This window comes from Gallus gallus, chromosome 9, assembly GCF_016699485.2.
Source record: "Gallus gallus isolate bGalGal1 chromosome 9, bGalGal1.mat.broiler.GRCg7b, whole genome shotgun sequence".
In the NCBI taxonomy this organism is placed as follows: Eukaryota; Metazoa; Chordata; class Aves; order Galliformes; family Phasianidae; genus Gallus; species Gallus gallus.
The window spans coordinates 13,143,331-13,168,475 of record NC_052540.1 but is presented as its reverse complement, the minus strand read 5'-3'; the positions used below and the strand labels follow the sequence as shown (position 1 = coordinate 13,168,475).

Here is a 25,145-nt window from a genome sequence, read left to right as displayed (position 1 = left end):
ATTTCACACATGGAAAACAGATATCATCCCTATTTATGGGCAAAGCAGACATGGGATAAACGACATTAAAAACCAAAGCAGGCTGGAGAGTTCAGAGCAAAGCAAAGCCCAGGGAGATGAGCTCAGCTCCTGCCCATTTCTGCATCACCCAGCTAGCAGAATGCAAAGAGAAGCCTACAAAAATGAGCTGTGCTGTCCCCACCTCTCCAGATCACTCATGGGGGCTGGAGAAGTGCATCAACACCAACAGAACCCAGAGCTCCTCTTGCCATTGAAGATGCTGTGGACCAGAGCAGTTACTTGCCCCACTGGGTCCCTGCATGGATGGAGCCAAGCACACACAGCCCCAGGGCTGCTCACGGGGAAATGATGAACATGGCAATTTTTCCCCATGACCTGTCAACTCCATTTGCCAGGCTTTATGTCACTACAACTTGACACATCGTAATGCAGACAGCTGTTGTCTCTGTAGACCATGCTCCTGACAGAGAGTTGGTTGGTCTGGGTGTAATAAGTCTGGCAGTTCTCAGCTTAATTCCTTTTTGACAAATACCCGTGTCATAGGCACTGGAAGCATCTCTTATGAGTGAACGCTGACAAATGCAACGCAGGAAACAAATACAGCACAGCACTGAGCAGCCCTTGGCGATGCTCTGCCACATCAGCTCCACAGTGAGGCAGAACACCAATCTGAGTATGATTTTTAATAGAATCACAGAATGGCTTAGGTTGGGAGGGACATTAAAAATCACCTACTTCCAACACTACTCAAAAATCACTGTTACCTACTTCATCCTTCTAGTGCCCAGTTACAAGGTACCCACAACAATAACACAGGCAGTCCTGCAACCAAGGAACATCTGCAGCAATGTTATATTCCAAGCACTGCCAGGCTGCTAAGCTCACATCACCTCTGCTAACTATGGGGTTCCCTGCACACCTCCCCATTCTCAGTCTGGACATTTTCTAGAGTTTCCTTCCAAAACCCAACTGGAACACTGTATTGCATCAACCATTCTCTACTGCTTCTAGCTCATCATTTACCCTGCAGTAGTTAATTGGTCGTTATTGCTTAGTGCCTGCCCCAAAGACTTTGCCTACCTCCTTATCAAAATTGGAGCTACACACTTCGACTCACACAGATTAGCAAAAGGAAGGCCGTGCAGAAGATGGTAGCTATCACAGTGATTCATCTTTGAGATTTCTAATCTTGCCTTCCTTACTGTTCAGAAGAACCCTGCCCTCCTCGGTGTTTTAACCTCCTCCCCCTTTCCTTGAAGGAAACAACGTGGGATTATAATGCTCCAACCAAAACCTAAATATTTTGTTCTGATTTTGTTAGAAATGGTAAAGCAATATAAAACACACTGAAGTCCTTTCAAAATGGGGATCTGTAACACTTCTTTGGGGAAGTGTCAAAATGAGATGAGACAGCACCACTGGTGTATTTTTCCCCAATTTTCTTCCAAAATGAAATTTCAGCTAAAGACCATAATGCATCCCTATACTGACAGACCACTACTTACAAGGGGAATGTCCCATTCCTGGTTCTTTGGACGGCATTACATGGAATATAACGTACTATTAAATGTCCTGTGCAACCAAGATTAAGACAAGCCTCATTTAAAAGCATCTTCATTCTTTATAAATTGCATTATTATTATGTAAGCTAGCTAAGAAAATAGAATTATCATAGAATCGCAGAATCATTGGAGTAGGAAAGGGCCCTTAAAGGCCATCTAGTCCCACTCCCCTGCAATGAACAGGGACAAATTATGTCCTGCTGCTACTGATTTTGTTCTCAGCACTGAAAACAGCCAAGCCTGACTCTATGCAAAGCAGCAACCTCAGCTGGGAGCCCCTCTGTGGTTCTCTGCTAAGGAAGTCCTGGGAGCAAGGTTCCTCAGGGAGCTGTCAGATGGGAAAGCTGCCCGAGAAGTCACAGTGCTACAGCACCCAGATCTCCTGTCAGCCTCCCTGTCTGACAAGCAACCCAGGAGGTGCTGCCAAGTGAGGTCAGACTGGTTTCTTGCACGTCAATCATGCCACCACACCTTGAACAATCTCCTGAGCCCAGTTACCACCAGTCTCATGTAGGACAGGGGAACTCTCAATGCCAGGGCACATAGAAAGCTGGAGCATCACTTTGCTTCTGAGAGATGAGAGCGGCCAAGCAACGTGGGTGGAGCACCTCCTTGGATAGAAAAGCGACCGCCTGGCTATTGATAGATGTGTTTACAGGTTTCCATGCTACCAGGGCACTCATCAGCTGTATTTTAGGAACATTCGATGCAAGGCAGGAATCTGCACCCAGGAGCTTGCTTTCCTGGCACAACCGCTTGCCCCTAGCATTCATTTTACTCCCTTCATATTAATGATTAAGCCTGGGGACAGGAGGCATTTTACATCTCCCACTTAACGTCTCTCTTCAGCAAACCCCCTTAAACCACCAGCGAAGAAGAGTAGATGCCCTGGGGGAAAAATTAAAAGCACACTAAACTGGGCTCCTGGTGTGCTTTCCCTTCGGAGGCATTTCTGTCTCTGCTGACCTGGCTCCCTAATGAGCCATGTAAACCAGGGAATCCCCCCAGCAGCGCGCTTGCCTGCAAAAATAAGATGTTCAGGATACCTGCCCAATGGATCAGCACTTCTGATGGATTCACCTAGCAGGACTTGAGGTCAAACAGGCATTAAAGAAACGCCATTGGCAGAAGGTTAACACCCCAAGCCTATTACGGGAGAGAATGCAGCATTATTGATTCCAGCCCTTGACCTTGAAACGATGTAAATAAGAGTGCAGCAACCCTGGAGGAGTTGTAGTGAAATAGTTACAGCAACGCAAGCAGATTAAAAAATACAGTTAATATACATACTTCCCCAGATGCTTGTTTATTATTATTCAAGACATGTTTATTATGCAAAATGATAGAGCAGAATAAAAAAGCAGAGAAAGGGAAAATGAAAAGACACTGAGCTCTTAACATGACTCAATTTTTTTTTTTCCAGCACTGTTTGGATATTCTTTTTTATTGTGCATAATCATTCCCTTATTAGCAGGAATCTTTGAAGTGATTCAAGCTCTCATTTCAGCATTTCAACTTGCAGGTTGATACTGTAATATCACACTGAGTCCTGGTAAGCGACCCATTTTTTTCCCCTCCACGTTCCCCATCTCTGCTAGGGTTTTCTCAGTCTTCCCAATAAATTATGTATCATGATTTGCCATTTCAAAAAATAATTAGAACTCAGAGTGAAACAACAAGGAATATGTGAGAGCAATACATTTTAGAAGGGAAGCGTTATGCACTTGGGGCAAAACCAATCCCAGCTGCAACACCACTGAATTATACATATCACGTGGAGAGCTGCAACGTTGGCGTACTTGGCGCGACTGGGTGGGCCTGGGGACACTCTGCCATGACAAGTTCCAGGATCTTCCCTCTCAGCCAAACTATTTTGGGGGTGATCCCATACTCCTCTGAGATGTAAGAGGAGTGATGGAGAGAAAGCTGGGAGTTGAGACTGAAGGAACGGCTTCGACTTCACTTAGCAAGGTTATACGGAAGTAGGAATTAATTTGGTAGTGAAGCTATTAACTGCAGATCGACAGACAGGAGAGCATGTTCTGTGTCTTCTCCCGTTACGATTAAGCTGTAAACTCACTGGAGCAGGACGTACCTCTTTATTCTATGTTTTCCTGTCCTCTGCAACAACCAGCCCTTGGTTTCAGCTTCCCAAGAGCTGAGACAGTACAAGTAAGAATGCTGCCCTTCATTCACTTTGTATATTGCTGCTCTGGTATCAAATGCCAACAAAGGATCCCCAGGTGGGTTGTGCATCTCTCCAAAACAGGTGCTGATAAAAATTTTTGGGCACCACCAGGGAATTGACAGCTGCTCCATATTACAACAGACCTCAGCGGGAACTTATCAATGACTCTGCAAGCTTGCTGTGAGGATGGTGCTTTTGCATCCAGCTGTCTGCAAAGGCAAGCGCCTCAGATCAAGGCCTGATTTTCTTGCCTACTCAGCACCTAATTCCACAGCAGACCTCAGAGACCTCAATAAGCTAGTCTGGAAAAAAGAAAAGCAGGTCTCAAGTGTAAATAAACAATCCATAAAAGTCATAAACAGCTGATTCCCAAGCCGATGAGCTTTGGCATCTAACACAGTTAGCCAGCTGTAAAGCTAGCTAGGGATCTATGGTTGGCTGCAGGCAGCAAGTAAACCAACCCCACACTATCCCTGCTCATCTCTAACTGCATGGGAGAGGTGACGAAATTCACAGCTAGAGGAATGGATGTGGCCAAGCACATCAGTCTTGGAGAGGACTGCACGCTTCTGCAAAGAGCTTTCTCACCAAGGCTGGCATCAGAGAACCAGCTCTGATTGGTGCTGGGGAGATATTTTCCAAGGGCTGCTTATTCTAAACTCATTCATTCAAGAGCCCACACTGAGAAGGACCTGGCACAAACCATCTCCAAGACCAAGCTGATAATAGCCTCTGGTTTGATCAAGTGCAGAGGATGTCAGCCAAGGTCCCAGCTGGCACACACAGATTAAGTACTATCAAAAAAACCCCAAACAACCAAACCCTGCAGCGGCAATGCATTCAGCTACAGTTGCAGAAAACCTGGGTTCTAGAGGAGGAGAAAATGCAAGAAGCAGCACATCCCCAGACAGTTGTGTTTTATCTGGAAGCAGTTCCAGGTTTGAGAGCATTACAAGAAGTCTTAGCAGGGCTAGTCTGGGAGAGACAGCAGGTGGGGCTGCCCAGCAGCAGGAAAAGTTCATTTATCAATGGATCTACATGAGTGAACAATATCTATGGGGAATATTGACCCATTTTTCAGAAATCTCTCAGAAAAGGCTAGGGAAAAAGCAGGTGCAAGCATAACAACAAAGGAAGCTAGTCCAAAGCTGTAGTTTAGGGTCTGCTGAGCAAGGGAACAGGGACAACATGTCCTTTGGTGTGGGCAGCAGTCGGGTCCAGGCGGCATGGCCGTGGCTGGCTCGCCCCAGAGGGGAGCAGACTGTCAGTGCTGCCAAAGCAATTCCCCAGCACAGTCTCTGAGTCAGACACAGCCGTGCCAAACATTGGCTTGGAGTGGGATCTGGCCCCACAAGGAATGCTACAGCATCCAAGAGGCTGCTTGGACAGCCTGAGCTCTTCTCAGCCACATCCAGTTCTTTTATGGGACCCTGATCTAATCTCTTGTCTTTGATGGTATGAGGGGCTTGACCCATGCCCCCTGCTTCTAGCAGGCTGTATTATCCCCAAATTTTCTTATCTTGTCCTCTTTCTTATCTCGGGGCCTGCTCCAAAGCACAGTGCATTTATTGATGTGTTGTGGTAAGACAGAGACACCAGTCAGTACAAGAAGAAAATCCATCCTAGGAAGTTCCATCTCCCTGAAGCAGAGATAGGACAGCAGCATCCATTTGCTGCAAACAGAAACCTTACATCATATTCATGAAAAACAGCTTCACTCTTGTATTAGTTTAGACAGAGCTGGATGCTGTCAAGCCATGGCGTGTAATGAGGTGCACTTCATTTACCACTGGCCATCAAAGCATATCCTTAGTCTTCCCTGCTTAACCATCCTATTTAAGATACGCACAGTTGCTAGGAATAAGCGGGCCCCATTAAACCACTCTAATTTGAATAATGTACAATCTGAAGTATTTTAAGACATTTCACAAGAATAGCAGATATCCTGGCATTATCTATCTACTTTTAGGACCCTGATCACTTTACAAAATAGAAGATTTTCATTGTTAGTAAACTGACATAACTTATTTAGGGGCAGACATTTATGTTTACTGGACTATGAAAGAACAGGAAACGTCTGGCATCCATAGAGATCCAGATTGATCTCTCTGTCTCTTCTTGACAAGCAGCCAGTTTTGAGACCTATCTCGCCAGGCATACTAACACATCCACTTGCCATTTCTACCCCGAGCTGCTGGGGAAAGAGCTTTATTAGCTCCCAAGGGAACGGGGGGAATTCCCAGACACGTGAGTGGTTTAAAACTGACCAGGAACACAGCATTGTCTTTGTCTGTATACATGGTACAGCACTGCATGGTCCACAGGTTTACGGGAAGGTACACAGTGCACAGGCTGGGAAAATGAACATTTACACCCCACACCACAGAGGCTGTTGTCCTTTCAGCAGTCCCATCTCCAATCTCACGTACGCTTTTAAAGCAAAGTAAATGCTGAGACAAGAGCAGAATCACTGTGCTGTAAATTTACACAAATGGAGATGAGATTAGAATCTTGTCTATACGCTTTAGAGATATCATAAGCAGAGAAATGAGAAGTGTGTTATTAACTATCACTACTTACCATGTAGAACTAGAGCAAAGTTATTTGAAGCATAAAAATTTCTGGCAAAGGGCTGCCATATTTAATAAATCACTGAATCAATTATTCAATGTGAAAATCAATTACTTACTTCAAATGAGAATCTTATGAATAACCTCATGCCCTTTCATGCCATCTAAGAAAGTTATAGGGGAATTAGTCAGTAAAAAATGCCTCACTTATCTTTTATGTGCATTAAAAAGACCACACAAATACAGGGTAATTCTGCTCCGCTGAAGCACTGCCAACAGAACAGTCCAGAACCATTTTAATGAAGTCAGTCTATTACAGTGGATTTACACCTCAGTCAAAAGCAGAGTATGACCCATCAGGGCACCACCTATGATCAGTTTTCTGGGTGCAATTCAGAAGCAATTCCATTCGGTCCATCCCATTTCACAAATATGAAACCAGAATATAACCAGCAAACCACAAAACCTCCTCTACGACGTGACCTACATTAAGTAACTACTCAAAGGAATGCGAACTATATCTTCACAGGTCAGGAAACATTACCACGAAGCTCCGCAGAGACACTTTGAAGTGAATATTGCATGGCTTTGCAGCAGCTCCCACCACTCCTGCTTTTACAGGCTTTCCAATATGTGACTGCCTCCAAGTCCTCCCTCCCACCTACAAAACCCAGCCACCAGGGGTGCAAGTACTTACTGAGCTGTAGAGATAGCCCTCAGCGTTCATGGCAACGTACAGGCCTGCCTTCACCCCTTGGATTGCCACCACACGAAGACCCACAGGAATTAGGTTGAAAAGGGCTGAGGAAAGAAAAGCAAAAGTTACTGAGACATCAGCTCATGTGGCTGCTCCTGCTTCTTGCCCCAGGGCCAGCCCACCCCAGTCCTGAGTTGGAAACAAGTCCTGTTCCAGCTACGTGAAGGATCTGCAGCCATAGCTTTGATGCTGAAAGCAGTTTATAAAAAGGACAGAAGAAGAGATGCAGACCTGACCTGAGCTCTGCTCCTCATTCAGAAGCAGCGCTAGATAGGATGGAAGATACGACCTTTCAGAACTCAATTTTACTGCCATCCTAATGACTAAAGCACTGCAGCCACTTCCTGCCAATTATTTCCTATTGCTTGATTCCAAACAACCCCTGGATCTCAATGAAAGCCCTTTCCTGTAAGCATACCCATTAACGTATGGTCAGGCTTTTGCTGCATTTCTAAGGGGCTCAAAAGAGAGAGGACTGTCAGCACTGATAGACTGAACAGTCAGGCATTAGCATGGCTTTGTTCCCACTGAGATCTGTACGACAAGAGCACCCAGGTGCTGCAGGGACCTTGTGCTTCAGCTTGTGAAGAGCTAACTGGACTCTGCCCTGGGCATTGCACAGGATATGGGAAAACAGGAACAGGGTCAAGCAGAAACATGGGAATGCTTCATTCAAGGTCTCTTCCTACACAACTGCCCTGGAATGGCAGTTTTTTCTTGTTTCCTAGTCGTTAATTCAGACTGCCTCTTCCACATTCATTAAGCATTTCTTGTGTCTTTTTAATACTTCGGTGCTTTTTTTGTTTGTTTGTTTTGTAGAAGTCTGCTTGAAACCTCTAAAACCGACTGGGATGTTTGAATGAGCCCAGTGGAGCATCAGCAGTAGGCAGAGCGTAGAAGGACTGAGTGACAGAGCACAATGAAACATTCCTATTTCCCAGCTGACTGAAAGGACATAATCCTCAAACTGATCCATTTTATAGACCATTTACAAACTTCCACACCTGACACTATAGCAAGTATAGCACAAAGAGGTCTTCCCATAACAGCTGCAGGAGAAGCAGACCTCTCTGTGTCATCTCCTAGCCTCTCCTTCCCTGTGATGTGCTACCATTGATTTAACATCAGCACTGAAGGCAAAAGCAGCTTTTGCTCAAATGTCCCAGTCAAACTGCTGCAGCTCCCCAGGTCAGGCTGCTGTTGAAGTTGGTATGATGGAAGAACTCAAATCCAACTCAATGCCAACATCGCTCTCCAAGGAGACCTGTTAGACACACACATGCCAGGTAACGTGGATTTAACTCCATCATGAAATGGTTCTCCAGAACTTCCTTTGTGTGAATTACTGCAGAGGGGATGAGACAAAAGTGGTTGTGATTCCCTTTTAAAGAGGAAAACATTTATAGCAAGTATGAAGAGAAAAGTAGTAAAAAAATAAATAAAATTGTTGCTTCCTTGCAAACAGTGGTGGAGATCACAAGAGATTTGCTAAATTCCCAGAAACTGCACAACTTCTTACAGTTATAAGCACCATCTTCAGTGAAATATCAAAATGCATGCTAAAGCCTTACCAAAATCAGTGCCTATTACATACGAAGCAAGCAGAGGGCTTCAGCAGATGCATACGAAGTTCAGTATTGGTCTTTGAACAACAAGTGCACTACTCTTACAGTGTTCCAAGAGGAGACAAACATGCCCCAGTGTAGCTACTGGGCACCAAAAAGCTGCATTACAACATAATTCTACTGTTGAGGAGCACAGTAACCAAGGCAAGCCTATATTTCAATCAATTTCTCACTACTAGGAAGGTCTAAAACCCTCTGTATTTAACAAGTCTATTTATAAGCAATTTCCCTTCCCTAATTTTTCCCCACTGAAAAATGGAGCATGTTACTACAAATAATGAAGCAAAATGGGCATCATCATTCTTTCTGTACAGCCAATTTGTCTTTCATAGAAAACTTGTGACAGACCATCCAAAGCATTCATTAGGCAGTGGGGTGATAATGCCCAGAATTAGTGGGGAGAAGTTCCACCTGGAAGTACCTCCATGTCCAAAACTCTCTTTTCTCCACAAGTGCATGCTAGAAGAGCACACCAATAATCCCACTGTGCTGTATGACATTAGGAAGAGCACTGCCAGCTCCCAAGCTCCCTTGGTCCCACAGCTCACAATCATGGCTTGCAGGCATGGCAGAGCATCTCCTACAACACGATACAGAGTAGGGAAGCAAGTGGGCAGGCAGGCAAGCTGAAGGGCACGCATCTGACAGGGCTGACTGACAGCCAAAGTAGTTTTATGCAGCAAACGCTTCCTTCTATTGAAAGTGTTTGGGGGTCAATCAAAACTCTGCAAGTTCTCAGAACAGTTTCAGCAATCAAATCATTAAAAATCTCGGAATAACTTAAAGCCTTTTGTTGTCATGCTTTAAATGAATATTTCATCCTGTTTGTTTTGGAACAGATTTCAAAGCTTGTAAGCTTTCTTACAAGAATGTAAAAACGTGGGGAAAAACCTCAATCAACCTTAAAAGTAAATGTCTCATTTTGTGCCAGGGAAAAAAAAAGTCCTGCTTAACTTGAAATACCAGATATAAGGTTGGCGAAGATGACTACCTGCAGTAGGGTACAACTATTAGGTCTACTCCACTAGACTCAGGGGAGACCTTAATGCTCTATACAACTCCCTGAAAGGGGGTAGGAGTGAGGCATGGATCAGCCTCTTCTCCCAGGTAACAGCAATAGGACAAGAGGGAACAGCCTCAAGTTGTACCATGGAAGATTCGGGTTGGGTTTAAGGAAAACACTCCTATCTGAAAGAGTGGTGGTGCACTGGCACAGGCTGCCCAGGGAGGTGGGGGAGTCACCATCCCTAGAGGTGTTCAAGAATCATGGAGATGTGACACTAAAGGACATGGTTAGCGGGCATGGTGTGATGGGTTGGGGTTAGACAAGATGATCTTAGTGGTCTTTTCTGACCTTAATGATTCTGCTGATTAGAATCATAGAATGACTTTAATGATTCTACTCTAAGAGGTCTGAAGTAATAAAAAAATATAAAAAAACACTTTTCTTCTGTTGCAGAAGTTAAATTTTATACGCCATACGCAACCACGCGTTATGGACATACTCTTTAGTTTTACATGCAGAAGATAGAAAAAATAAGACATCATGTGCTTCTGCTGATGCTGTCATTACATTTTACCATCTTCTCCCACCACTAGATTTATACCTGACAACGCTTATTGATTATAGCACTTTTATCACAGTCCACTGCTAAACCCTTTGGCCACAAACACATTGATCATAGCAGTTTATCAGATGCATCACACTTTATAAACTCTGAATGCTTACTTGATTATGGGTCTCAGCTAACTTGTTTACAGAAAATTCTTCATATATCCCAATAAAAGTAAGAAGAGAATCTGTCCTCTCGCTTATATTAAGATAGGGTGCCTCTAGCTGCATGGTGTAAGAACAGATGTCCCAAGCACTGTTTTGCGGGAAGCTGGCTGGATTCCCATTCAAATGCCATTAGAACTTGGCTTCAGTTGGTCTTTTTTTCCCCCCTTGTCTTTAAAGAAGAGGTAGAGAATAAATACCAACAGCCTCTCAAGAACACCTAATAAAATGGAAACCAGATAGATAATTCACTTTAAAATTGCTTAAATACTACCAGTTCCTCTTATATAAATAATTGGATTTTTATTAAACTTTTAGTTGTGTCAGATGTATCTAAGGGACACATCGCCATCTCATTTGAAATGTTTATTTTGCCAGAGTAAACCAACCTAATGCATTCCACAAAAAAAAATTAAACTTTCATAATGGTAATTCAAATAATTAGTGTGTGGATACAGCACACAGAGTCAATGTATGGAACATGGCATCCACTGGGCATTTAATTGCGTGAAGATGACTTCTGAACAGAGAATACGCGGCAATGCGTGGTGGCAAGGACCTGCTGTGAGCATCAAGAGCATCTTTCTCTGACAGTGGAAGTGAGTTAACCAACACCTCTCCAGGGAGGGGAAAATATCGTTTATCTATTTTTGATGAGTTCTGCACAGAAATACAGTGCAGGCTTCTGAATAGCTGGCCAGGAGTGTTCTGGATAAATATTTTAAAGCAGAAAATACCAGTGAAGCAAGTCTGCAGCTGTTCACTTAGTTGAATACACCCTTGCGTGTTTTTTTTTTTTCCTGGTCAAAATTCAAGAGACCTAAAGGAACAGAAAAAGGAGAATGTATGCTTCATGTTTTGTTATTTCCAAAGTAAAAACGTGATTTTGTTTTGAAGCTATAACAGGAAGCTTCATATCACATAAATCACTGACTTAAACTGAAGATTTCTTAAGGAGAGCAAGCAGTCAAAAGTTAAATAGAACTGAATAAAGCGTACTTGTTCTCATTTTCAGGAACCAAATACTATCAGATTAGATTTTTCTCTTCCGATATCCCCTAAGGTCAGGACATGGGGGATTGTTTGACCTCTGTATTCTCCCAAAGACTTCAAATGCCCCTTTATGCACCAAACCTTCCTGCACAGCCCATGACTTTGAGCAATGGGCTTGGCACATTACAGCCATGGGCCTCCTGTGCCACCACGCTGCCCAGGTAGGGCTGTCATCTCACCAGAAGAATTGACACTCTAGAAGCACCCTTCAGTCCATCTATTTCCAATTAAGAAGATGGAGTGGAAGAGGCTCACAAGTACTTAGCACCTTGCCAATCTGATCTCTGACATTTCTGACATAAATAAGAACTGGTTGGGTGATGTGGGGCTAACCTCAGTCACATAGAGGCAGGAGGTTGCTCTTGTGCCCACTGAGGAAGGGCCAGAAGCAGCCTCCCTTGTCTCCTCTGCCAGCCTGAAATATTGCAGAACTGTCCTTACATTTTCTTTTTCTCTGCTGTTTACCCAAATTCATCTCTGCTTCCGTTTAAGCCCATTACTTTGTTGTTCAGTCCTCACTGATAGATGAGGGTAATGAATCCCTGCCATCTCTAGCAGCTCTTTGCATGCCAGATGACAAATAGGCCTCCAATGGGATTTTCTGCAGATTGAAAACATCCTATGTCTTCCTCCTTTGAAAAAAAAGCAGCTAATACCACCCTGCACTGGCTCATTACTCACTCACTAAAGCCCACTGAACTCATCGTGTGTTGGTGTCTGCCTGAGAAAACCCAAGGCCAGCCTTCTTGTAGGAAGGCTCAGGTCTCTGCAGAGTAAGAGGTGTACAGGAGTGTGGGGAGGTTGTCCATACGCTGTTCTTCTCCCACATCAATTGGAATTTTATGATCATTAATTTGTGGCGTTTCGTTTGTTAAACACAAACGCATGATGCAGAACTAAAACCTGATGCTCACAGGATGTTCCAGGTCAGGTTTCCAGTTTCTCTTGGTTCATTTCCCAGAGGCTCTGCCAGCCTCTCATGATTTCACTTGACATCCTTACAGACTGCACACTGCTCCGTCCCCAAGCCAGATGCAGCAGAACACCATGGCACCCTACACTCCAGCTCCCTGGGGCTGGGGCAAGCACCACAGACATGGGGCTGCACCTATCTTGCACTCCTGTCCCAGTGCACCCACATGGGTGGATGCCAACACCCTATTAGCAGCATTACACCATGTGTAAAACCCCCACCTGCATCCCAGACCCCACATTCCTGAAAGAGTTGCGCCTTCAATCCAGCTAGGAGCTTCTGTTAGAAGAACATGATTGGTCCCTAAAGTAGGTTACTCCTGCTACCAAGTGTCTGAAGTTTTCTTCTATCAGTTCCTCTAAATACACTCAGCAACTTTTGTTCATCTCTAGGAGCGACTGGGAAAGACATGATGTACAGTGGCATATGGAACTTCAACCCAACGTGGACTGATCCAAATAATGACTTGAGTCCTACTCTGTTGATACAATTTCTGGCACCAAGGATCTGAGCTTATTTCCACCCTCTCAGAACTGTCCATCTTACACCTGTGAAATGAAGAACTATCATAGAAAACACCTTGCATCTTTTTTAACCTTCCAAGGAGCTTTGGTACTGAGAAAAATACCTCTTTTGACATAGGGTTATAGGCTAGTGGCTGGTTTAAACCACCACGGCTCCTGCACATGAGCATCACTTTTAAATCCACATGGCTCCATTGCACTTTGCTAACCTTTGGTGGACAGTATGAATCTAACCCCTCTGAGCAGGGTTTTGGAAGCAAACCTCATTTGGAAAGGACATCCAATAACCTCAACCTCAAAGCAGGAGACCTGGATGAACAGCTGGATTTCTCCAGCTTGGAAATTCCCGATGCTTGCTGAATTTTTCAGGATAAAATAGCAAAAGCAATTATCTCCTCTTCTCCTTGGAAAGAGAATTCCCTGCATCCTTTACCCATGTGGCATGTGTATAAATATAATCTCCTTTCTCTTCTGGCAGTAGTTCAAATCATGGGTTTTATTCTCCACCCCACCCAGATGGCAGTTACAGAATTGGGGCGGGAGGGAACAAGATTGGAGAGGAAACATATGAAATTATACAGGCAAGATTTAAAGGGGAAGTATAGATAGAAAAAAAATGTGCAGAAAACAGCTGGCTTCTTCCTAATTTGATCTTTTCTAAAATGAAGCTTCACAAGCAAGACCCACTAGGTGATGCATTTGATTGTAATTGGGTTGCAAAACAGGCTAATTTTTCTTACTGTAGTCGCTGTTTTCGTCCTTGGTCCCATCAATTGTACCATCTGGGTGCATCTGCAGGAAGTATTCCTGCTGGCTGAATAACCTTGTCACAATTCCCTTCAGCTGGGGTTCTGCAAAAGAAAAATATATATAATTAAAAAAAATTATTATTAGATATACCAAACATGAAGCAAGAGACCCAATTTGTACGGGCCCCCATTAAGCCCTGAGTAAATAAAGTGTTTGGAAGTAAGACAGCTTTCTGCAATTCCTTTCAAGAGGGGTTGTAAAATATTCATATATACACAGACATACAGGCAAATAAAATGGAGATCGGATGAGCAGGTAAAATGCAAGGCATAGTTGGTACAGCATAAAGTACCAGATTTATGCAACACCGCTTCGGTGAAAGTTATCTACCAAATGAAAGTCTTTAGACAGCTTATGTATTCTGAATATGCCTCTCGTTTAGAAGCAAATTTGCTGGCAGTGTAGCAAGGAATGCACTTATTGTTTCTTATTCTGCCTGTGAAGGCAACTCGCTCGGTTTCTATGTTTGATTCGCTATCGTGTCGCTCCAGTTTTATGCCACTGAAAATCTGTTTAAATTGATGTTATTACAGCAGTGTAAAACCAAAGTAACTGAGCACTGAATCAGGCTGCACCAATCCAACTGTGTGGGATTCGGGGAGCAAAATTCCTAAAAGGAACAGATGCGAGACACCTCCAAAAATGACCTCTGAAGCATTTATGGGCACCTGAAACGCCTCTGTTTTCAAATCCCATATGTTCCTCCCTCCCAAAAAATGTGTGCCACATACTCCGGCAGATGAGAATCGCCCATTGTCATTAGCAGGGCCCACTGGTCAAACAGAAATAAAGTGGCCCCACCAGGATTCTCCATCCCCAACATTCCTGCACTGACTTCTAGGTGAGGACAGGGCCCCTCAGCCCAGATTTCTTCCAGCCAAACCCCGCAGCCAGCAGGGAGAGCAGGGTGGATGGCTGTAAAGGATTGCAGCTTTGGGGACCCCTCCATCAGCCCCCAGAAGAATCAGGTCCTATTTTGTATCTATAGAAGCACGTGCTTGCAATGAATAAATCAGCACCAGCTGGTGTCCGTGCTGCCTTAGAAAGTGATTTCATAGTAACCCAAATGGTGTAGACTGCAGGAAGGCATTTTCCCAGCAAGATTCACAGCTCTGGGACAATAAGTACGCTCACACTGGCCATCTACTAAGAGCACATGTCAACTGAAGTGAAATATATCCATTTGAAAGTAAGCATTTTGCTTTGTTCCTTCCAAAATGCAAGATCTGTTTTGTTGGACACAGGAACTTGATTCAAGAAGGAAGGGAATGCAAAGCTGTATTCTCAGGCACAGCTGAACGCTCCACCCTCCTCCAACGTGTCCCTTTTCTCCCTTTTATCTAATACTACAATAATAATAAAGGCACTATTAGGCATTCCCCAATAGGAGACCGATGCTTCAGTCCCTGAATGAGTCTCAGCCTCATTTTTACTCTCGTTAAATTTTCATGTTTAAGTACTTTGCACAAAATGGAAGAGCTCCCAGCAGGACATGCTTAGAGACACTCCTGCAGCCTGAAGCTCTCAGTGTGCTGGGGAAGGGGGAAGACCTTGCCTGAAATCCCCTGAAGGATAAGGGGAGTGGAGATGAAAACAGCCCTATCTCCTTCCTTGGGAAGATGATTTAGCTACAGGACAAAAGGCCTACGTCTTCTGTGGTCCAAGCTATACTTGAATCACCCAAATCATTTTGTAAGGACATGCAAACCTCTCCCACTTACACTAAGCAGCCTACTGAGTACCACACAGAGCAAAGCTTCTCACCATTAGTAGCTTATCGTCACCTTAAGAGTTTATCAAAACAGCACCAGGACCTCCCCCCATCCATGCTATAGATGGAAACAGGGCTGTACCACAAGGCTGACACTATAGGAAAACACAGGGGCAAAGCCCCAGCGTCCCTTCATCACTGACGTGACAAACACACAATCAGGTCTGACTCAGGCTCCAACAACTGCCTGCCTCATAGACCAGGGCTTTTCTGAGTCAATGCCTGCCAAGGGACAGGTTGGAGGAGAAGCCTTCTCTTCCGTGCTCTTCTTTCTGGCCTGTCTGCTGAAGTTTGAGGGTCACTCCTAAGCTCACAGTAGCTCAAAGGGAGCGAAACAGAGCAGTAAGCCACACACAAAACTAACATGTTCCTTCTGTCCCTCATGCAGAGTGACAGTACTGGTTTTCCTGTCTCTGCCCTGCTGAAAGCCCTTTCTGCAGCAGCATCCCTGCACTTCAGACTCATTTAGGAAGCCCTGCAGCATCAGCAAACAAAGCCTCTTCCAGACCCCCAATGTGAAGCCTGCTTCTAACAAGGACCAAGGATGCCCCCATCCTTCTTCCCAAAGCTCAGCCCAGAGTTTTTGCTTGAAGAGCAGCGTATAATCACAGAGTAGCATTATTCCAGCCAACCCAAAGGCACAACTCCACACTTGGCTCTTTCCAGACTCTTCACTTTAGTCATGTATCTTAGCATCACCTCTTTCCAACCCCAGAGAACAGCAATGTTATCAGAGTCTTCCAGCATTACCACCCCTTGTGCTGCAGCAATCACGTGGAAATTCTCAGTGATTTTTTGTTTGCTTGTTTTTAGAAGCAAACACAATCAGCAACTCTCTTGGTCGCTTAAGGATGGGGGAACACCCTGACAGGCAGAATAACACACGGCAGAAAGACAACAGAATGGAAAGAAAGTTTTCCACAGTTTAGCAGTGAGATACGGAAGAGAACAATTCTTCCTTGCAGACAATATTCCCAGTGCTTCAATAAACAGTGGGAGGAAAAAGAAAGCCCGTAACCCTTAGATTTTGTCTGAGTTCCCCCAGTAATACTGCCCCCAAACTATAATCAATAGGAGACAGAACAAGCCATAAAGAGCAGAGAAAAAATTGCAGCACAGCCAAGTACAATCCCCTCCATTACCATTTTCTTTCTATAACTCACAAAATTCACCAGGAATCACTCAGAATCTACTCTTTAACCTCACCATCGTATAGTTAAGGGGAACTCGGACCTCAGTACCTCTAAAGGAGCAATACTGCACAATACTACTCAGGATAAACCTACTTCTCCTACTCAAGCTCCTCTACACTCTCCTGCTTTGCTACAGGATCAGCTTCCCCCACAGAAACAGAACTAAACTAACAAGGACAAGACTTCATCTGTAACTTAGCAGCTCCCTAAAGACAAAAACAAGCGTTTCAGAATGGATTTAAGGAAGAAGTTATGACTGCCTTGATCTCAAAGTACAGTCTGAACACAAGAGACTTCTACGCAGCATTCATTCCCAACGCAGCCCCCAAGCTATTAAGATTCCCATGTGATATATCAAGGGATATTTTTGTCCTTATTTTATAAGCCATTGTGTTTTAGGATGCTCACATAAGGGATCCTGCTCTGGCAGCTCACACAGCTGTTCAGGGTGGGTTAGCCAGAGGAAACGCAGCAGAGCCACTCCTTACACCAAGCCAGTGAACTCCAATCCTTCAAACATGGTGCTCCCCAAAGGTACAGGGGAAAATCACCCCCACAAAACACCCCCAATGGCCACGGTCACAGAGCAGAACAGCCCAAGGATACCAGAAGGCAAGAGCTAAGCCACGGCTCTGCCCATCTATCAGGCTGTTTTATTTTTTTTTTCCCCTAGAGTGAAGACACAGCCTTCAGCTGCTCACCCTTCTTAAAGCAGTCACTCAATAACCAACAAATCACACCTCCCCAACAGGCATCCTGTTTGTTCTCCTTTGCACAGGAGAAGCTCAGCAGCTCTGCAAGCCTTGCTTTTAGCTTCCTGACCCCTTGATACAGCTGAGACTAACAATCTGATCGCTGATCTCCCTTTTGCTATCAAAACAATAGCGTGATGTTGGTGTTACTCAGTTCAGCTGTTCTGCTTCTGGGCCTTCAGGTCATCTCCATCCACCACAGGCTGCTATGCTTCCTACCACTATATTGTATAGTAACTGTCATTGAATCACTAAGGTTGGAAAGACCTGTAAGATCACCAAGTCCAACCCCAGCCCATCCCACCACACCCACTCACCACATCCCTCAGTGCCACATCTCCACAGCTCTCAAACACCTCCAGGGACAGCAACTCCACCAACTCTCTGGGCAGCAGCCTGTTCCATCCTCTGGGATTTCCCAAAGGACATGAAAGGTGCAGGGCACTCACACACAAATCAGCCCTCCAACAGCATCACACTCCCCACAAACACAAGCACTACTGAAGGTATTTACCATATCCCACAGGGAAGCATAGGAGCTCTGGTAGAGTTACTGGGAGAAAAATTTTTTATTAGAAATATCACTGGCTCTTTAATTATCTCTTATTTCATTTCTGCTCTATAAGTTCATACAGCACAGAAGGCAATGACGGTACCTTTTAGAAGGCTACAAATCCCACAGAGCAATAGCAGGTAAAAAAGAATGAAAGTTTACCTACCTCTTCCAATGACCAGTGACAGCTTAAGAAAAGCATAACCCCTAGCTAGAGAGATACTACTCCCTCAGCTGCTAACTCTTAAGTGAGGGTAAGAAGGGGTGGATCCTGGCTCAACCCCTTCTGTGCATTCAGGTGCATTACTTGCAGCTGAGCTCCCTGGGTTAGCCACACCTTCTCACCTGGTGCTCAACTGTTGGTTCAGGCTGTGACTTGGCAATTCCCCTGTAAAGTTGAACACACAACTCACCTCATAACTGCAAAACGGAAAGCACACAAGCAAAATAATTCCTCTTAACGCGGAGAGAATGCTGCACCCAATGCTGCATTCAGCAAAGCCCTGCTGAGAGCATGGTGTTGCTTACTGTTATCAGCAAAGTGCAGTACGAATGTGAACTGGGCATGTGCTGCAACGTGAACCCCAGGAACCTTAAACCTTACAACCACCATCATGCACTACAGGGTGGCTCAAACCAATCTGGACCCTGAGCTGTGGAGAACCACAGAATAGGGCACAACTGACTCGCAGCTGACCCACCTTTTGGAGGGCAGTTTGCATGGCCCCACTTCTTTCAATTCCCAGGGCACCTTGCCTCACTGTGACGCATCTAACTGAGGCTCCGGACTGAGAGACCTGAAGAAACTCAACCAGACAACATTTACAGGACTAACCTTAACCTGAGCTCACTGAGCTAACGGGAGGATCTCAGCAGGGCTGGGTTTCAGTAGCCTCTTGAAAAGATGAAGGGCTTAGCGACCTTTCAGGGACTGCAGCCACTGGCTCCAGGGGCTCCTGCAATCCACAGCAATGCTCTGGCTGACAAGCAAGCCTTGACTGGAGGGTGCTGGTGCAGAACTGCTTCTAAATTCACTCTGCATTGGGTGTCAGAGGTCCCGTGCGCTGGTTATGGCTTCAAATGAAGCTCCGTGGTTACTGTTCTCCACACAATAAGCTGCCAGGCAGCAGAAGACTCCTCTCACTTGGCCAGTTAGCAGCCATTTTACATCCATCAACCTGCAGTCAGGTAGCAGGAAGGTACCACTGAATAATTTTGGCAGGAGACATGCTTGTTTGTTTGCTGTAGCAGGACACACTGACTCAATGCCTCCACCTGTCCTCAGCACAGTAAATTTGTCTGGGACTCTGAACCAGCCCAGCCAGCACCCGCTGCACTGCAAAGCACATTGGACTGGTGAAGGAGAAAGCATCTCTGGTGCTGGGCTGATCCCAGCTGGGTGTGCTGCTGTCTGCCCTCTCTGCCCATGCAACACTTCTGCTGAGGATGTGACTGCAACCAGGGCACCTGTAACACAGCTCAGGAGCACATTTCACCTAGATGTTTTCTGAACGTTTGTGTTTTGCAATTAAGCATTTGAGCCTGGAACTTACACATCCCATTATGCTCATTTTTCCCCCATTTGGGCTGCGGCTGTCACACTGGGAGGCTGATTTATGACTCACTCAACCACACTCAAATCCACAGCAAACCCAGCACTCAAGTCAGGGTATAAACCGCTCCTAATTTACTGAGATCAGCTCCGCAGGTACAGTGCCACCACGGAAACTGCAGTTCCTCTCCTCTGCAAAGGACAGGTTCCAGAACACCCAATAAGCCAACTATTGCAAACACACACTGACAGAGATGAGCACCAAAACCTCCCTGTGGAAGCAGACTTAACGAAGGCTTGCACTAACTCAGCACGCAAATGCATCAGCAAGCTCCATGCAGATTACTATGGTGACAGGCGTCAGCATGGAGCTTGGGGAGAAAAAGATGAAAAGCTGCAGGAGAAAAACGTGCTTTATTTTGCTCCCACCCAGAAGCTGCTAAGTTCTCCTGGGTGTTTGGAGTTAAAATTAAGTAAGTGATTGTCTCCAATTAAACGCATCGCTGTCGGCGTAAGTTCTGTATCTCAGCTCATGACTATGATTCACTGATGCCACCCAGATGGGGAAGCAAGGAGGACATTTCCCAGCACCATAAAGTGTTTTCCCATAGCAAAAAAATGGCAGCAAAATGACTGCGACCAGAAGGATGTGCTCCATCACAAGCAGCTGGCCTGGGGGTGCAGAGGTGTAAACAGAGCAACCGAATGATGCTAAGGAATCTGTCCTGATGGGCAAAATGCCCCCAGCATCACCAGGCAGTTGATCCCAGCTGCTCTCCCAGGGATGCAGAACAAAGGCCGTGCCCAGCTCCAGTCCATCGTGATTACAAGGTTGGAGGCACCCTCCAATTACAGGGAATTTATTTTGAGAAGAAAATGACTCCGGGACAATAGGGCTGCGTGATACACTCATGTATTTACTCATCTCAAGTGCAAATCTCCACCCAGGACTAATAACTACCGAGAGACAACTGGTGTTTTCAGGGTGCATTACATGAAATAACAGGCTGTGCTGACAGCGATGGCCTCTGCATTTGAAGGACAAGCTTCCGAAAATGACATTTCCCTAACTCAGAGGGATGATGGGCTCGAGCCGCTGACAGCACCCATCAAAGCAATCACCTCCTGTCACTGCCACTGAGTCACCAGAGCAGAATGGCACCTTGTAGGCAAAAAAAGAGCATCCAGAGAAGTGATTTCCTCTCCTGTGCTCATGTCTGCAAGGAGGAACAGCAATCAGCCCTCCAGCACTGCTGCCTCCTGCCCACACCCCTATACCAAGCTCCAGACACATAGAAACCTCTGCATGACGCCTGCTTTGCTGTACAAAGCTGGGACCCTCCAGGGAAGCCTACTGCTCATTTGTAGAGTAGGTGGAAAGGATGTGTTTGCATTCGCTGCTGTTCACTCAGGAGCTCCCATATCTTGGGAATCAGCTTTGGAGGGATATTAATACAAGCATGAGGTAAGGGGCAGAGAAAGAAGCCACCCGCATAAAGCACTGGAAAAGAGCGGTGCCACCACAAGGCCACTGCTGCATGCCTCTCCCAGACCACCCTCTGCCTGGGGGTCCACGAGCAGCTGTCACCCTACAGCCCACCCAGTCCCCAAGCTCCTGACCCCACACAACAGCCACCTCAGGTCCGGGACTCAAAGAAGTCTAAAACCCTATAGAAGGCAAACACCAAACCAGCATACAGAACATATGAGCTGCCCACTCCAGGCAGCACCTGCATACAATTTAGGGAGGGGTGGCACAACCATTCCCAGCACTGTTGGGCCAGAAGCGGTCTCCAATGAGACCACACCTGAAAGCAGAGGGATGACAAGAGGAAGAAGGCTGATGGCCCAACTGCCACCAGCTATTGGCACAGAGCTGCTGCTGAAGGTGAAATTAGCCAGCTGAATATTTTAATTACCCAATAATTCAGAGGGAGAGCAGCTGAAGCTGCCCACAGACTCCATCTCATTACTGGGGGGAAAAAAAGACATTAGAAATGGGTGGACTTTTACTTTTTTCTTTTGAGATGTTTTCTTTGGAAACATGATGGAACAAGGAAAAAAAGGCTTTTAAGAGAGTTGGAGATAAAAGCTGAAGTTTCATTTTAAGTAGAATGAAATATTGCACCGGATTGGAATCCTCTCCTCCCCACAAACTTCTTTTATCTGACTAGAGAGGTAAAAACCAATTCTTCTTACAGCTACACTGCCGGGATTGTTTTCCACTCCCTGAGGACGTGGTTGTTGTTCTGCTGATCACTGTGTTTCAGCAGCAGTCAGGTTCTCACAGCATCTCCCCTTAAAGTGCAATCTTATACACCTGTACTGACTGCAGCTCTGATAAGAAAACCAAAGCCTGACAGGAACTGAAAGCATCAAGGAGAGTCCTAAGGCTGTTCCCTGTTTTATGCAAGCTGAGCCTTTTCAAGTGAAGAATATCAGGAAAAAAATGAGAATTTTAATGGAAAAGAAGTCGTAGCTAAAGCTCCTAAGCTGTCATTTCCCAGCACAGTCAGTGCTTTGGCTACTGAAGGTTAAGGCGTGCTCATAAGTATGGGCAGCAGAGCACATGAGATATATTATTTATTTTGAGGAACACCCTGCAATTTCTCCTGACGTATTGTGTAATTAGCCAAAATTACAGCAATATTCACCCAGAGCGAAACAGAGGATAGCATAAATATTATGTGTGAGCCCACAGTCGCTGAGTGCATTTCATTTGGGTGGCAACGTGACTCCATAAAGAGACCAAGAGCTCAGCTTCTCCTCAGGCTGGGATCAGCCCCCAAGTGGGCTGCTGCAAAGCAGATACATCGGGAGCAAAATTCATGCACGAGTATTTAGCAAATGGGTGTCCCCCAGCCTGCAGAGCTCCGGGGCTGAGGGAAGACTGAGCCCAGCATGCACACCCTGCAAAGATGGGGACAGAGCAGAGCCATCCCTGCTGCATCCACCATGCAGCACCTCAGCATTTCTCCAAAGGGATGAGAGGTGTTGGACTTCTTTACTTAATAGGTAATGAGTCTGAGACATGGAAAAAATCAAAGCTAGAATCAGACATACGACGTTCTGAGATTTGTCTTCCTCACTGCACTAACGCAGCTGAAGCCTTCCCATTGCAGTTTCTGAGCATTTCGGACCCAAAATTAGCACATTACTAAATTTCAACAAATATTACACAACATCTAAATGTGCATACAGAAAATGTGATGCTTGTGACGCTCTGGTCTGAAACAAGATTACACTTCAAAGGGCAAGATCATGCTAAAAACAGTTAAAGCCTGACATGTGGCTCCAATTCTTCTTTCTTTCCTTCTGCTTTGTGAAAATACACTTTATCTGCCCGCAAAACAATTTAAATTTTGCACTGGAGCCAAAAGATTCCTTCAACCTAATGAAAACGCTCATGGTGTGAGACAGCCATGACCCACCTCCCTCCACCTAAGGCTCCCCATAATGGATGACCACATGGTCACCAATGGGGTGAGCAGGTTCACCCCTGCCTGCCCTGCTGTCATCTTGGGAATGAGTTTCACTGTAGAATCATTTGAATTGGAAGGAACCTTTAAAGGCCATCTGGTCCAAAGTGCCCTGCAATGAACAGGGACAGCCACAGCTCCATCAGGTGCTCAGAGCCCCGTCCAGCCTGACCTTGGGTGTTTCCAGGGATGGGGCACCCACCACCTCTCCGGGCAACCTGTGCCAGTGCCTCACCACCCTTATTGTAAAAGCCTTCTTCCTTATATCCAATATAAATCTCCTCCCTTTGAGTCTGCAACAATTTCCCCTTGCCCTGTCACAGCAGACCCTGCTAAAGAGTCTATTCCCTTCTTACAGCCCCTTTTGGGTACTGAGAGGCCACCTCAGATCTCAGGTCTCCCCGAAGCCTTCTCTTCTCCAGGCCAAACAGCCCCAGCTCTCTCAGTCTGTCTGGCAGGCAGACACTGTCCTAAAGAGCATACAGTCACACTGGAAAAGCACTGGTGGCTGTATCACAAGCTCTGCCAGCTCTTTTAGCCACTGTCACAGACGATCCCCACTAGAGCGTGATGTCAGCCCCTGAGGGATGCATGCACAAATGGCTGAAGATCGATAACTGAGATGTGAGGTGCACGCAGGCAGCAATTAGACCCAGATCTGGTTACGGGACCCATGCCAGGGAAAGGGCTGGCCCGGCAGGCGGTGGATGGGCCAATGTGTGCATCGCTCACATCTCCTGCGGGCTCTGGAGTCCCTGGGAGTCAGCACTGCTGTGCCTTCCTGCTCATTTCTCCATTTTTCAATTTTCTGGAAGACGCAGATTGGCTTTTTGTAGCCTGGCTTCACTTGCAGCAATCCCATACATCTTGACCTTTTGCAAACAGTTTTGCTTTGGGGAATGAAGGGAATGCATTTATTTGGCAGTTCTGGCCATATGGGTGGCAACTGCTAAGCGAAGAAACCATGCATGCAGCCAGAAGGGGAAGGGCAGCAAATGATGTTGTTCTAGATAAATATCAATTAAGTGAGCTTGTTCTATTAACCCCAAGACCTGGCTCTGTTCTGCCTTTGTTTCACTATGAAACACTTAAAGATTTCAAGTTTTCCTTTCTTAAAATAGGAACATTGACCCCAACTCCAGTCAAAGCACAAATCCTCCTTTGCAAACAATGGATTCCAGGAATCGTTGCCAGCGTCATTCACTGGATGAGGAGAACAAAGTGCATCTGCAACTTGCAACCCCGATGCGAAGCACAGGCAGCCTCCAGAAAGGCCGAGTTATTTCAGGGTTCTGCTACACGCAGGGAAAGGAAAACAATAGATGTAGCAGTTTGCTTTATGCTCAGGAAGGATACTGTGTAAACACAGAGAGTTCTGTTAGCTAGGGGATAGAGACGAACCGTGCACTACATCAGGGAGTGTAAGGATACAGTTTCCTGACAGGCTGCAGTGTGTGCAGCCCAAGTAAGGAGCTGAGGTACAACAACAACCCAGTCATGGCAGCGATGCTACCCCAGGGCTGGAGGAGCGCAAACAGCCATCCAGCTGGCAGGACACAGAGATGTCAGGGCTGCCTCTTTGGGGCTGCTTACCCAAACTGCTCACTTCTACCCCCTTGGCCACCTTCTCCTGCCAAGCCGAGCTGTCTGCAAATATGAAAGGGATGTCAAACTCCGACATGTTTTGCTTGTTAAAATCGTTGCTTTCGTTTTAATAACAACAAATCACTGCTTGGCTTCAACTGTGCAGTAGTAAAGGAATCCCAAAAATAACACGCGCACCATCAGCAAAGGAACACATGAAACGGACCAAATGCCAGAGGGATGAACAAATGCAGCTCCTGGCATGCACAATTTGGGAGGGGAAAGGAGGAGAGCAGATATGCCCGAGTGAGTTAGCACTCGTTCTTCAACACAGCGAGATGCATCACCACATTTGTGTCTTGCAGCAGTGAGATCCTTCCTGCCCATCCGGCCCCCGTGGC

At 45.7% G+C, this 25,145-nt stretch overlaps 1 protein-coding gene across 5 annotated transcripts in view; it reads right to left on the bottom strand.

Annotated features, from left to right (window-relative positions):
* FGF12 (fibroblast growth factor 12) overlaps nt 1-25,145 on the bottom strand; it is a 189,397-nt gene that overhangs the window by 54,239 nt on the left and 110,013 nt on the right. For all 5 annotated transcript variants that reach the window (XM_015291371.4, XM_046898319.1, XM_015291369.4 and 2 more), the window contains 2 exons: nt 13,791-13,901; nt 7,039-7,142 (listed from right to left, as the gene is read on the bottom strand). In XM_015291371.4, the coding sequence (XP_015146857.1) occupies nt 7,039-7,142; nt 13,791-13,901 (215 nt within the window). The remainder of the gene's footprint in view (nt 1-7,038; nt 7,143-13,790; nt 13,902-25,145) is intronic.